Below are 13,951 nucleotides of genomic sequence, written 5' to 3' on the forward strand. Positions count from 1 at the left end.
TTTTGTTTTTCATGTATCGCACTGTTTATTTGTTTTTTGGTGTACAATAAAGAATACTCTCTCTCTCTCTCTCTCTTACGAGCAGTACAACACATCTCGGCGTCATAGCGCGCCGTCAGTTTAGCGCTCTGACGCGCGCTAATTACGCGTTCTGTTTGACGAAGCCTTAAGAATGAATTAATGAGAAATTGTCAATAACGATGAACCTGGCCTAATCAGAAGGAAATCATAGTCGGGGTGGCATTGAAAATAACATTAAAATTTTGCGTGAAGCGGAAATACATAGATATATATAATTCAAAAACAGGCTCACGCATCTTATAGACAAAAATTTTAAACACGTAGACTTTATAATAAATTCAATAACAACTGAAATATCCCTCTCAATACCAGAATCTTTTATATTTTCTACGACTACGTAACCCCAGGGATGTTTCCCGTATCGTTTCGATATTGAAATTACCATAGTGAAATACAGAGAAGAAACGTGCATTTCAAGATTTTCAAGATTTCAAGATTATTTGATTTTATTGAAATTTTTACACACTGTAAATAGAACGTGTACAGATTACGACTTAAGTTTTACTCGGTTATTCAGAGATGATAAATTTGACGGTAAGACAAAACGAAAATTGAATATCGTCGGTGGTGTGGTTAATATACAGGGTGGAGGTTAGATTCTCAGTCAAGAGTTAGTAGTATCTTTTGCAGCACAGTTACGTAGAAACAACATGATACGACATGATACCTACATATGCAATGTATCATGTCGTATCATGTTGTTTCAATTTCTATCTTATGCAATATAAATTAACAACATGTCATTAAAACCAAAACATTATACCAATTAATTTATTCCACTTATGCATACATACATTGATGGAAGATTACTGGTGCTTACCGCATACAATTTTTAAGTTGTCCACAGGCGTACCTGTTCGATATTTCTTACTATAGAAATCCATGAAGAGAAATATGAAGAGAACAATGTTAGATAAACCCAACCAGTAGGTACCAGCGTGCATAGGACAGTCCGTTATGTGCGTCTGAATCATTACGTGAATCATTATCAAGAGAAATTGAATCTGAAAATAATTGTGCAAGTTAAGTAATAGTCGTAGTATCAGCTCGAGATTATTGTTTTCAGTCATATTTCAGTTGTGAAGAGTTTTGAGGTCAGTTATTTTTGGTTCATAATAATTTGAAGGTATTTGCAGCTATTACCGCTTGATTTCCTATTTCTTATTTTCTCTATGGGTGAAAAAAGAGTTTACGGCCCACCTATTGTTAATTAGTACCGGAGCCCATAGGTCTAAGTCTTGTCCGGTATGGTACGGCTGTCCAACTTTTCAAAACGGAACGTATGATTGCTTCGCGACAGAAATAGGCAAGGTGGTGGTACCTACCCATGCAGGCCTGTAATACTCACACCCGTGTTATCCTGAAAACTTATTTGATAGCACGGAAAATGAATCGTTTTTTTTTGTGGTTAAGAACATTAATCGATATCAAACATTAACTTTTTTTCTTCAGTTGCCAAAACTATATCATATATACGTTTTGCTACCATTAAAACATGATTACTCTACGATAACATTAGGAATAATTCCGTCAATTTAGATCTAATATTTCTCAAGCAAATTACTCACTCCAGTTAAACAAAATTAAGCTCAATAAAACGTAGTGCTTAGAGTGTCTAGATAAAATTACGTAACTCAGTGAAAAGGTAGTTAGAGAAGAAAATGAACAATTTTTTAATTTTATTTTTTGTTGCTTAATGGACGAGCTCATGGCCCACCTGGTGTTAAGTTACCCGAGCCTATAGATATCTAAAACGTAAATGCCGCCACCCACCTTTAGACATGAGTTGTAAGGTCTCACTTTTAACAGTACAACAGCTGCCCCGCCCTCAAACCGAAACGTTACTACTTCTCGGCAGAAATAGGAAATGTGGTGGTGCCTACCTATGCGGACTCATAAGACGTCCTACCATCAGTAATTACGCAAATAATTTTTTTGAGGGTTTGATTTTTTTAGATACGATGTTATTCCTTCACCGTGGAAGTCAATCGTGAGTATTTGCTAAGTAGGTATTTCATTGGAAAATTTTGTACCTTTTTTATGATTAAAGAATTACTGGTGGTCCGGTGGCCTTTCCAGTTTCACTAGGACAAGTGGGCGAGTAAAGGCTCAGCCAGGAGGGGTGGGATTAGCTAACGGCTGCCCGCCTCCGGAGGAGACCTAACAACTTAAGAGCAACTGCTTCGCGAATGAATCTACTACGGGATCGGAATCGCGACCCGCTGGGAAGATCCGGCGAGACACTTAGCGGGCTGATGCATGGGTGAGGTTGCACGTTGACTTCTTTGTTGAGTTCGACGAGTACGGTTACCGCGGTTCCTAAGCCTGCTACTTGTGTTATGTTAGGTGTCTATGTGTGTGCGGGCCGCGTGAGCGAACACCACACTCGCGTAAGCTATGACGGGAATTTGTAACTGCCGGCGGGATTCGAACACCGGTGCATCGCTACATACGAATGTTTTTTTTTTTTTTTTTTTTCCCTACCTATGCTGATAGCCTTGAGAGGCTATTTCAGCTTCGCCCTAACGTTAGTAGGTGAGCTCGCGGGGCTCAACCGGAGAGTTGCTAACACTGACCCTAGCAAGAGCAGTGCTTCGCAGAATCTACCACCGGATCGGAAACGCGACCCACTGAGAAGATCCGGCGAGAAACTCAGTGGGCTGTGTCTATGGGTTAGTTCGCTCGTCGAGCCCTTCGTCGCAAGCGACGGGTTCGACGAGGACGGTGACCGGTGCTTGTGGTGCCTAAAAGCACCGTTAATGGATCAGGAGGATCCGTAATGACGTGCTTTGGGCGACGTCGACGGTTTACCATTCGGTCTACTGGGTCGGGTATGTAATTTCCAGCGGCTACGATGAGAGGGTTCTCATGTCGTGCCGCCTTCTCAAAATGGCGCAGCGATGCCGACTGTAGATACTTACTAAGAGAGTCGAGCTCCAGGTCATCGTGGAGATCCACATTCCTAAGGAACCGCTCCGACGCGCTCCGACGGCTATCCTGCAGAATCGTGATTGAATAACCTGAAGGGATTTCAAGTGGGTGCGGGCTGCGTGAGCGAACACTACGCTTGCATACGTCATGACGGGGCGTATACAAGTTTTGTAGAGAGTTACCTTATTACGGAGGGACAGTTTGCTTCGACTACAAAGCATTGGATAGAGTCGTCCTAGAATAAACGCGGCGCGGTCGCGTACCGTTTTTATATGGGGACGGAATGTCATCCCTCTGTCGAGGGTGACGCCTAGATATTTGACCTTCGAGACCCACGGTATGGGCTGGCCAAAGAGAGTGATGGGACTAACGGCGGAGGTGTTTGCGCGCCTACTACGGAGTGGGATGCTCGAAGTGATGTTCGGAGGGCGACCCCTTTTGAAGAGCACCGCTGCGCTTTTCGTGGGGTTGATGTCTATTCGCCACTTCCGGAACCACTGTCCCATGGTGGCTACTGCGATCTGGAGTCGCCGATGAAGCAGCGACATCTTCCTACACGAGTAGTAGATAGCCGTGTCATCGGCGAAGAGCGCTAGATGGGTCTCCGGAGACCGGGGTATATCATTGATATACAAACTAAATAATAACGGGAAGAGCGCGGAGCCTTGCGGGACTCCGGCGGTCAGTTGACGGGGACGAGAACGAGTTCCCTCTACTCGATATCGAAACGAACGGTTCGACAAGAAGTCTCGTATGATGAGCACGAGTCTGTCTGGCACTCCCATGTTGTACAGTTTATAAATTAAACCGTTGTGCCAGACTTTGTCGAACGCCTTCGCGATGTCGAAGAAGAGGGCGCCGGTCGGGATTTGTTTACGCCTATTTAGTCCTATCAGAATGTGCTCCGTGAGGCGGTGCACTTGTTGTACGCACGAGTGTTTAGAGCGGAATCCGAACTGTTCGTCTATGAGAATTTTGTTCGCGGTAACAAAATCCCAGAGGCGTTTTCTAAGGAGCCGTTCGTAAATTTTTCCTATCGTCGAGAGGAGACTAATCGGACGGTAACTAGAAGTTTCGTTTGTCGGTTTGCCCGGCTTATGTATACCGATAACGTCCGCTTCTTTCCACACCGCGGGGAAGATGCAGTGCGTCATAGCGGCATTTAAAATTGTAGCCAACATTGCTATCAGTTGGACTGGCAAGAGTTTTAGCGCGCGGTTGTGGATGCCGTCGGAGCCGGGTGCCTTCCTAGGTTGGAGGTTGTGGATCGCGTCTCTAACTTCGTCAGTGGTAATGGGGGGTAACGCGTCCGAGGGCGGCAGGGATGCTCTGCGCTCGACCTCCCTGTCGACTAACTCGGTGTGTTCGGGGTCCGCGTGTTGAGTGCTGGTGGTGCACTGCTCTTGCAGTGCATCGGCCAGCAGCTCAGCCTTGTCATCGTCATCGAATGCCGGTGGTTGGCCTGAAGGGCGTATGAGGGGAGGCATAGTAGCGGTAGTTTCGGATTTGAGAGTCCTAGCTAGTCGCCAGTATGCTTGGTGGGAGGGCGCGAGTTGTTCTAGATAACTATGCCAATTATCGTTACGCGCGTCGCTTAAGCGGGAGTGGACTTCGCGTTGTAGACGACGCATCTGAATCCGGTTTGAATGCGTGGGAAGACGATCGTGGGCCCGGATTGCCGCGTTCCTAACTCTTAAGAGATTCCTAAGATCGGGGGACAGTCTGATGCGGTGGAAGCTGTCCTCCACATCGACTTCTTTTGAAGATCTAATGATCGCGGAAGAGATGTGATCGGTAATGATGTTTATGGATTCGACGGTGTCCTCGGGGGATGGATTCGAATCCGGGCCGCAAGGGAGGATTGGCGGAGCGGCGTCGGCTAGGCACGTGCCCAGCTTATTCCAATCCACCATGGTCCTCGTAACAGTGACTGGGTTGTGAGGGCGACCGAGCTGCATAACGACAGGTCGGTGGTCTGAGTCGAGCTCTGACATTGCTTCGATGGAACGCAAGCGCAGAGTTACGTTCCTAAGCAATGCCAGGTCTATAGTGCTCGGACGGAGCGCGATGTTATACGGATAACATGTTGGAGTTGGGGGACCGACTATTTCAAAGGTGAGGTCGTCTATAAACGCGTCGAGAAGCTTACCGTTGACGTTTGTACGATGGCAGTTCCACCTAGTGTGGTGGCAATTTAGATCGCCTGCCAGGATGACAGAGTCTCCCATGCCGAACAGTGACTCGATGTCACTGCTCAGAAGGGGCTTGTCCGGGGGGAGATAAACGGATGCGATGACGATCGGCTGGTGTCCCGTCAGCGAGATACGGCACACTGACGCCTCGATATGTGAGAGCGAGGGAGTATCGAGAGGAACAACGTGCAGGGCCCGTCTATAGTAAATGGCAGTCCCGCCTTTAGAGGCGGTGAGTCTGTCATTCCTAACCATGACGTAATTCGCGACTTTCGGGTCGCGACGCGAGGGCTTCAGACAGGTTTCCTGCACTAATAGAATATCTACAAGATTATCGCGGAGGAATTCAAAAATTTGATCGCGTTGCCGCGCGAGTCCGTTAGCATTATAGAATGCTAACGTAAGGGAATACGGTTTTTCTCTACCTTTTTGCGCCATTGATTACCGGTAAAGATTTTATAACGTACGCGACACGGACTCGTAGACGTCCATGTGATCGAAAGCGGCCGCGAGCCGCTGTTCGGGGGTTACCGACCTACGTATCGCGTCTGCGAACGATCGCAGACGGTCGAAGTTGACCGCGGTGACGAAGTCACGCACGAGCGCGAAGTCGTTGACGGCAGAGGGTTGCGGGGGACGGAACGCGGGCGCGGGGCGAGGTGCGAGCAGGGGCTGGGGCGCGGGGCGTGTCACGAGCGGGGGCGGGGGTGCGGTTTCCGTTCCCGCCTTCGTATACGGCAGCGGCTTTTTCCACGCCGAGACCGTGGGAACTGCAGCCGGCACGAAGGCGGGTTTCGGCACTGAAGGTGCCGAAGTCTTTGGGCCGACGGTTCGCGGAGCTGGGTGGGTTGGGCGTTTTCGCGGAGCCCTGGGACATCCACGGTAGTTCGCGGGGTGCCCTTGCTTAAGGCATAGGACACAGCTTGGAGGTTCGGTCGCGGTTTCCCTATCTCTAACGCAGTCTAACGTAGCGTGATCGCCGAGGCATTTCACGCAGCGGGGGCGCGCGTGGCAATTACGCGCCGAGTGGCCATAGAGTTGGCACCTGTAGCACTGCCCGGGAGTGCCACGCTTATGGGGGGCTTCGATCGAGATCCCGGATAGGCCGCAAATTGTCGTGAGACATGCGATCTTCTTTTTGGCCTCCGGGGTGGGTTCTAACGCCACGAGTATCATATTATAGGGCTGTTTGCCCCGCCCGCTGTGCATCCGGTGCACACTAACTATCGGGAGGGCCTGAGCGGTCAGATCCTCCTTTATGTAGTCGATGTCGAGTTCTTTTGGGACTCCGCGTATTACTACGCGGAGCTCGCGGTCCTCCTGAAGAGCATAGGTGTGGAAACCTATGTTCTCCTTTCGGAGGTATGCTGAGAGGGCCCTATGGTCGCCCGGCGTTGCGACCTTTATCTGAATCCCATGCGCGACGTTACGCGCATGGGTATAATTAATTTTATTTGCCTGAAGGGCCTGGGAAACGCGGTTCCACGCAGTTTTTTCCTGGAGAATCAGCGGGGGCGGGGCAGCTACTTTAGGAGCGGGCGCGGGTTTGGGACGCGGCGGTGGGGTTACGCGGCGAGCGGAGTCCGACTCCGGTGTCACGACTACCTGCGGGCGGGAGGCGGTCGCGGATTTGGTCTGCTTCGTCGTGGAGCTCCGGAACTCCACGGCGCGAGTACGCTTTTTACCGCGCGTTACGGTTTGGAACCCATCCGAAGTTCCAGGCTGAGGGCTTGACGCGGATTCGAAATCCATCTCCGATTCGGTATCGGAGCCTGAACTTGAAACGATCGAGGTCGCGGCGGACGTAGCGCGTGATGACGTAACCGACGCGGGCGCGGGGGTGGGGGTAGCGCTAGGCGCTTCGTGAGTCGCATCGTGGGAACGTGCGCTCGAACTTGACGCGGCGGCGGGGGGTGCGCGGCGTGCCTCCGAGGCACGGTTGAAATACGCTGCGACGGACGCGGGGGGGGAGGGATTGCCACGGGAGGCCCTATAAGCTAGGTACTCGGCCCTAATTGACGGGTACCTATCCCGGAGGAACCCGACAATATCCCTAGCATCTTCTTGCTCCATTCTTCGTTCGGTCTTCTTGCCCGGGGGGGGCGGCCCCGGGACTTTTGTTGAACTCGCCGAAAGGCGAGGCCCCGGATAGGATTTGTAACCCCCCTGTGCTGCAGGACAGCAAGGAGCAGGGGGGGGGGAATGCCTATGCCGTGAAAACGGCAATCGGCGGGGAAAAGGAAAGGAACCCGCTCGGGCTGTATAGTGCTACAGCAGGCAGAATCGCGAGCGGGGGTCTAGTCTTGAAAAAGACTGTTGTTTTGGGAAGGGTTAGGAAATCGCTAGCCTGTGAGTGCCACAGGAAGCCTGATCGTAGCGATTGGTTTTGCCTTGAAAAAGGCAGTTGGTAAAGGGTGGGTTCGCGGTTACAACACTTTAGCGCACAAAAATGGACTCCGATACGCAGATCGCAAGCAACCAACGGATCGGAACGTCCGCACTACCGAATTGTAAGCACGATGTATTCACGGTCACTACACTGTCGAGCACAGCTGTGAGTTCAGAGACGCAGCTCGCAAGCGGGCCACGGATCGGAAAGCACGTCCGCGCACGACCGAGTCGTGAGCGAGAATGTACGAATGCACCGGACGTCTTATCCTTTAGGCTACTACATATGAACTGGACTGAGCGCTTCAAAAGTCGACTCTGTTCTTGATGCAAATAATTAGTAAACATTCCGTATTAAAAAATCTACGGGCTTAAATAAACAAATTATTATAATATTAATAATAAATGTACATAACTATTTAACAATATAATATTATCATATTTTGATACGAATTAATATTTAGACACCATTTTGTGATTTAAGCTGGTAATTTAATGTAAACTCAAATTTAAGACCACGTCAGGGGCACTATCAAATTTGATGTAGTATTTTCGGGACCTGATTTGGTCCTAATTGCTATCAGACGGAGCCTTAGGGCTTCAAATTAATTTTTATAATAGAAATCAGTGATGAGACAATCTTGTTATTAGGTCTTGACTTATGAAATTGCCATTTAGTAGACCGTAAGTTAAAGCCATCTTTTTTTACTGGTGACAGGACCTCTTGTGAGTCCGCACGGGTAGGTACCACCACCCAGCCTATTTCTGCCGTAAAGCAGTAATGCGTTTCGGTTTGAAGGGTGGGGCAGCCGTTGTAACTATACTGAGACCTTTGAACTTATATCTCAAGGTGGGTGGTGCATTTACGTTGTAAATGTCTATGGCTTCCAGTAACCACTTAGCACCAGGTGGGCTGTCAGCTCATCCACTCATCTAAGCAATAAAAAAAAATATATTATACGGTGCTATAATTAATATATGCATGTAGTTTTCACGTATCTTTTCACAAATACTTTTACTTTACTCAAACTCGTAATCAAGCATGAAAGTGTTCTACGTAGCCGTTAAAATTAACTCTACCGCTTAACTGATCGTAAAATTTCGTGAAATTACTTTTAACATTACGCGAAATAACGTGACCACTTTATGACGGCGTTTGTATGCCATGCACGCTAATTTGTTCCTTTAATGCTCTTTTATAAATTGGACAATGTTCAATTGTATGCGAACTAGGATTGTTTCATAGTTTTATTGGTCATACAGATAAACGTGCTAATTAGAGGTGTGATGATTTCCTTTCTTCAGCAATCTTCGAGCTTATTAAGAAATTATTTTATAGCTGGTGTATGTGATATACATAAGTATAAGGCAAGTATGCGTAATAACTTATGTATTTTGTATTAAAGAGGGAGAATCATAAAATTTTAATGAGCACATTGAATGAGCTTTTCTTAGGGTAGTGTGGTATTAAGTTTGAGCAGTGTTGGTTATTTAATAATAATAGAATGTTTTCACTGGATTTTTTCATAGCAATTTCAAATCGTAACATGATTTACGCAGAACTATTAAAATACTCAATCATCCACAAAAGGGTAGCTGAAAAATGCATATTGAAAATCGTAGTTTGTCTTAGCTTCCATTTAAATTAGAAGGCAAAGTTTTAGCAGAAATCACGAACAATTACAATCACGTTTCATCACTGGTGGTAGGACCTTTTGGGAGTCCGCACGGGTAGGTACCACCGCCTATTTCCGCCGTGAAGCAATAATGCATTTCGGTTCAAAGGGCGGGGCAGCCGTTGTAACTATACTGAGACCGTAGAACTTAGGTCTCGAGGTGGGTGGCGCATTTACTTTGTAGATATCTATGGGCTCTAGTAACCACTTAACATCAGGTGGGCTGTGAGCTCGTCCATCCATCTAAGCAATAAAAAAAAACAATCATGAATCACTTACCAATTGCATTATAGTCAAGTACTTTTTCCACCACAAGTACTTTCTGTATTTCAGCCCAAAAGACGCTATCCCATAATACACGTACATGAAAACGTGAATAGTGCAATTTAACACGGCCATAAACGCCCAGTGGTCGGACGGGTCGTATTTCAAACTGGACCAAGTAATCATTACCATGAACACGTGGTGATACACGTGTAGAAACGTTATTTGACTGTACTTCTTACGGAGTACGAAGAAAACCGTATCGAAGAGGTCTAGAACTTTCGTCACCATGTACTTCCAGTATAGAACGGCGATTGTCTGGAACGTAATATTCTTTATGCTAGTGCTAGATACATTGAGTGAGATCTTCAATAAATCTCGGATCCTTTTAGCGACTGATGTCGAGACTGTGTGGATCACTTTTATGTACCTATTTATGAAAACTGTGCAGGCAACGCGAAGACTGGTAAATAGCAAAATGACAAGGCAGTTGATTCATCTGGTGGTACTTCTACTATGTTTTACTTTCTTTATGGTATTTAGTTTATCATAAACAATTATCCTTTTAGTCTTTTGTTTAACATTGAATTTTAGTATTATCCGTTTTATTTCTAAAGTGACAAAACGGGTGGACAAATATGGCTTAGAATCAGTTGGTTCCTGCGATGGTTATCAAGTCTATGCGTTTGATTGGGTATGTTTATTTTAGAAGTTACTGAAAATATGAATCTTTTTTTTTACATATTGTATATAAATGTTTATTTCTAGGCTTTTTGGTACATGATCAATGCGTTAATGCATCGTTTATTAACCTATTGAATTGAAAATTCAACACATTTGAAGCAGTCTTCTAATTTTTAGGTAGTCATAGCAAAATTCATAATAAACTGAAATACGATGTAATTTTTTATAATAAATAGATAACTACATATATTACTCACGTATAAAACATCGTCATCGTATTCACAATTTCTCGGAAACAATCCGCGTTCTTGAATATATCGGAGAAACTAAAACCAAGCAACGCAGAATACGTTAATGAAAAAAAAAATGGTTTGGTCCGGCTTTTTTTATTTTTTTATTGCCTTTGTAGGCAGACGAGCATACGGCCCACCTGATGGTAAGTGGTCACCGTCCAGGCGTGAAATACCGCTTCGCTCTGTTGAGGACACCCAACATTTTGGAGGCCAATTTGGCTTTACCTTTCAAATGACTCCGAAACTGGACATCGCTCGAAATATCGACCCCCAGAATCCCGATACTGGCGGAAAGCTGCAGGGATACTCCTTGAAATTCCGGCGCCATTACAAAAGGGTCCTTTTTCGCAGTGAACGCGCAAATCTGTGTCTTCAATATGGGTTGCCTCTTTCTCACAACAAATATCCGACGACAATGAGCTTATGATGTGTCCTACATCAGAAGTTTAGTGAATACATCGACATTTGAAGTCGTCGTGGCCTAAGGGATAAGCCGTCCGTGTTGAGCGATGCACCGGTGTTCGAATTCCAGGCAGGTATCAATTTTTTTAATGAAATATGTACTCAACAAATGTTCACGATTGACTTCCACGGTGAAGGAATAACATCGTGTAATAAAAATCAAACCCGCAAAATTATAATTTGCGTAATTACTGGCGGTAGGACCTCTTGTGAGTCCGCGCGGGTAGGTACTACCGCCCTGCCTATTTCTGCCGTGAAGCAGTAATGCGTTTCGGTTTGAAGGGCGGGGCAGCCGTTGTAACTATACTTGAGACCTTAGAACTTACTAGGCTGCACTAAAAGTATCGGGAATGGAATATTTCCACTGTTCCTGTCATATTAAAATCTTTTTAATTGGAAACTCCTTGGTTTTAAAAATCGAATACCATTTATTTATTTAAAAAAAGATTCTCGGTCTTGTCACGAGGTTTTGTCAAACTTGTTTAGTCGTTGAGAAAATGGAATTGGACTGGACTGGACTCGAGAAAATTCAAGAGCGATGATTTATTATGACTTTCGAAGTGGTTTAACACAAAAACAGTGTGTTGACCAGATGATTTCTGCATTTGGTGATGAAGCCCCATCCAAAACCACAATTTATCTCTGGTTTGCTGAGTTTCAACGTGGACGTGTCAAACTCAGTGATGATCCCCGTCAAGGTCGTTCAAAAACTGCAGTCACCCAAGAAAACGTTGATGCTGTGCGTAAGCTGATTGAGGAAGATCGACATGTGACATACCGCGAAATTCAGACAACTTTAGACATTGGCATGAGTCAAATACAAATAATCTTGCATGAACAATTAGGTGTAAAAAAGTTGTTTTCCCGATGGATACCGCATTCGCTCTGTGAAGAGCAAAAAGCGGCTCGCGTTACTTGGTGCGTTAGAACTCTCGAAAGATTCCACGCAGGATCCTCAAATGCTGTATACAACATTGTATCAGGTGACGAATCCTGGATATACGCGTACGAACCCGAAACAAAAAACCAGTCATGAGTTTGGGTGTTCGAAAATGAGTTAAAGCCAACAAAAATTGTTCGTTCACGGAGTGTTGCAAAAAAAATGGTGGCCAAGTTTGTCTCCAAAACCGGCCATGTTACGACTATTCCTCTTGAGGGACAAAGAACGGTTAATGCAGAATGGTATGCTAGCATTTGTTTGCCACAGGTCGTTTCTGAACTCCGTAAAGAGAACTGCAACCACCGCATCATCCTCCATCACGACAATGCGAGTTCTCACACCGCGCACAGAGCAAAAGAGTTTTTAGAGCAAGAAAACATAGAATTATTAGACCATCCGCCGTACAGCCCCGACCTAAGCCCTAATGATTTCTATACTTTCCCTAAAATAGAGAATAAATTGCGTGGACAGAGATATTCATCACCTTAAGAAGCTGTGGACGCCTACAAAACGGCCATTTTGAAGACCCCAACTTCCGAATGGAATGGTTGCTTCAATGATTGGTTCCATCGTATGGAAAAATGTGTCAAATTTCGCGGAGAATACTTCGAAAAGCAATAAATACATTTTTAAATAGTAATGTTGTGTCACTTCGTTAATTCCTGAAATTTTCAGTGCCGCCCTCGTATATCTCAAGGTCGGTGGTGCATTTACGTCGTAGATGTCTATGGGCTCCAGTAACCACTTAACACCAGGTGGGCTGTGAGGCCGTCTACCCATCTAAGCAATAAAAAAAAAGATTATAATTTGATTATTCGAAAATATTAATCTGTATTTTAATGACAATTTTAATATTGTACTTCATCTGAATTTCTCTTGTTAAAAGTTTTCCTTGAATCGGCAAATTCTTGGAAAACATGGAATATATTTGTGAAATTTTTCGGAAAAACCAATTACCTACCTGAAACGTTAACATTATCGAATTGGCAACTTTAATTGCATTGTAGACTGTCAAGATTGTTCTCATTTGTATAGCATTGAAGTGCTCCATAACCATTGGACCTATTTTTAATATAAACGCCAAATATATTGCCAAAAGGAACGCCATTTCGTTAGATTTCATAAGCGGCCATTTTTCGACGTAGCTCACTAAAAATAATTATAGAAAAATAATACTTCATCTTGTTAGATAAAAAAATGGTTTTATTCACATAAATAAATAATCACCGGGTAAAAATAATGTGCTTTTTGTTTATGTTACAATTTATAACATGAGTAACTTTTAGTCAATAATTGAAAAATAGGTAACCATCAATCTAATGATTATTGAAAACATGATGTGTGCTCAAATTATTAGCTAAGCGCTAACGGTATAGAGCCACCACCAACCCGTCTAATTCAGTGGGTGTCGTAAAACGCGACAAAGGGATTCACTGGAAAATGGGCGTAATTCTTCTCAGATAATTATAGCCGTAGGCTGCGATCTTTTTTACTGAAGGGCGCTTTGTGAGCTCACACGCTACCACGGTCCTGTCTATTACTGCCGTAAAGCAATGTGATCGAATTTTTAGAGTTAGCTAAGCGTAATACAATACAATTGTCGTTGAAGCCGTCGTAGTCTAAAGGGCTATAAAGACAGATTTGCATCGCTTGAAACAAACAGTCATATTGACGTAAATATAGCGTGGCAGTATAAGCATCTTTAAACGATAAGTACCTAATATAGCTTAAAATTAGATGTAACTGAAGATCATATACAAATTAAATTTAATTATTACGATTTAAAAGCAGTAAAATTTATAACAACAGATACCATTTTAGAACGCATCTATTTAACTAATATGCACACAATATTAATAATACTGTCGGGTAATTACTTCAATACTCTATTGAAATTAAATGAGGTACAATGCGGTGCTTTTTAGTGGGGCCCTATGTAATAAATTTGCGAAGGGTCTCGTATGATATATCTACGCCACTGTCTGCGAGGTTTTATCACTGTTTTGGGGTTGTTATAGTAAACTTCAATACATTGGTATA

General features: G+C 44.7%; 1 protein-coding gene across 1 annotated transcript; it reads right to left on the minus strand.

Annotated features, from left to right (window-relative positions):
* Window positions 1-730: 730 nt before the first annotated feature.
* On the minus strand, window positions 731-13,023 carry LOC114240665 (very long chain fatty acid elongase 7). The gene is made up of 4 exons (XM_028171298.2): window positions 12,873-13,023; window positions 10,474-10,542; window positions 9,548-9,850; window positions 731-1,085 (listed from the first exon to the last, which is right to left on the minus strand). Exons 1-4 carry the CDS (start codon window positions 13,017-13,019, stop codon window positions 888-890), a joined length of 717 nt encoding a protein of 238 aa, XP_028027099.2. The 5' UTR covers window positions 13,020-13,023; the 3' UTR covers window positions 731-887.
* Between the last annotated feature and the right edge of the window lie 928 nt (window positions 13,024-13,951).

Source organism: Bombyx mandarina, chromosome 18 (assembly GCF_030267445.1).
Source record: "Bombyx mandarina strain Sakado chromosome 18, ASM3026744v2".
Classification (NCBI taxonomy): Eukaryota; Metazoa; Arthropoda; class Insecta; order Lepidoptera; family Bombycidae; genus Bombyx; species Bombyx mandarina.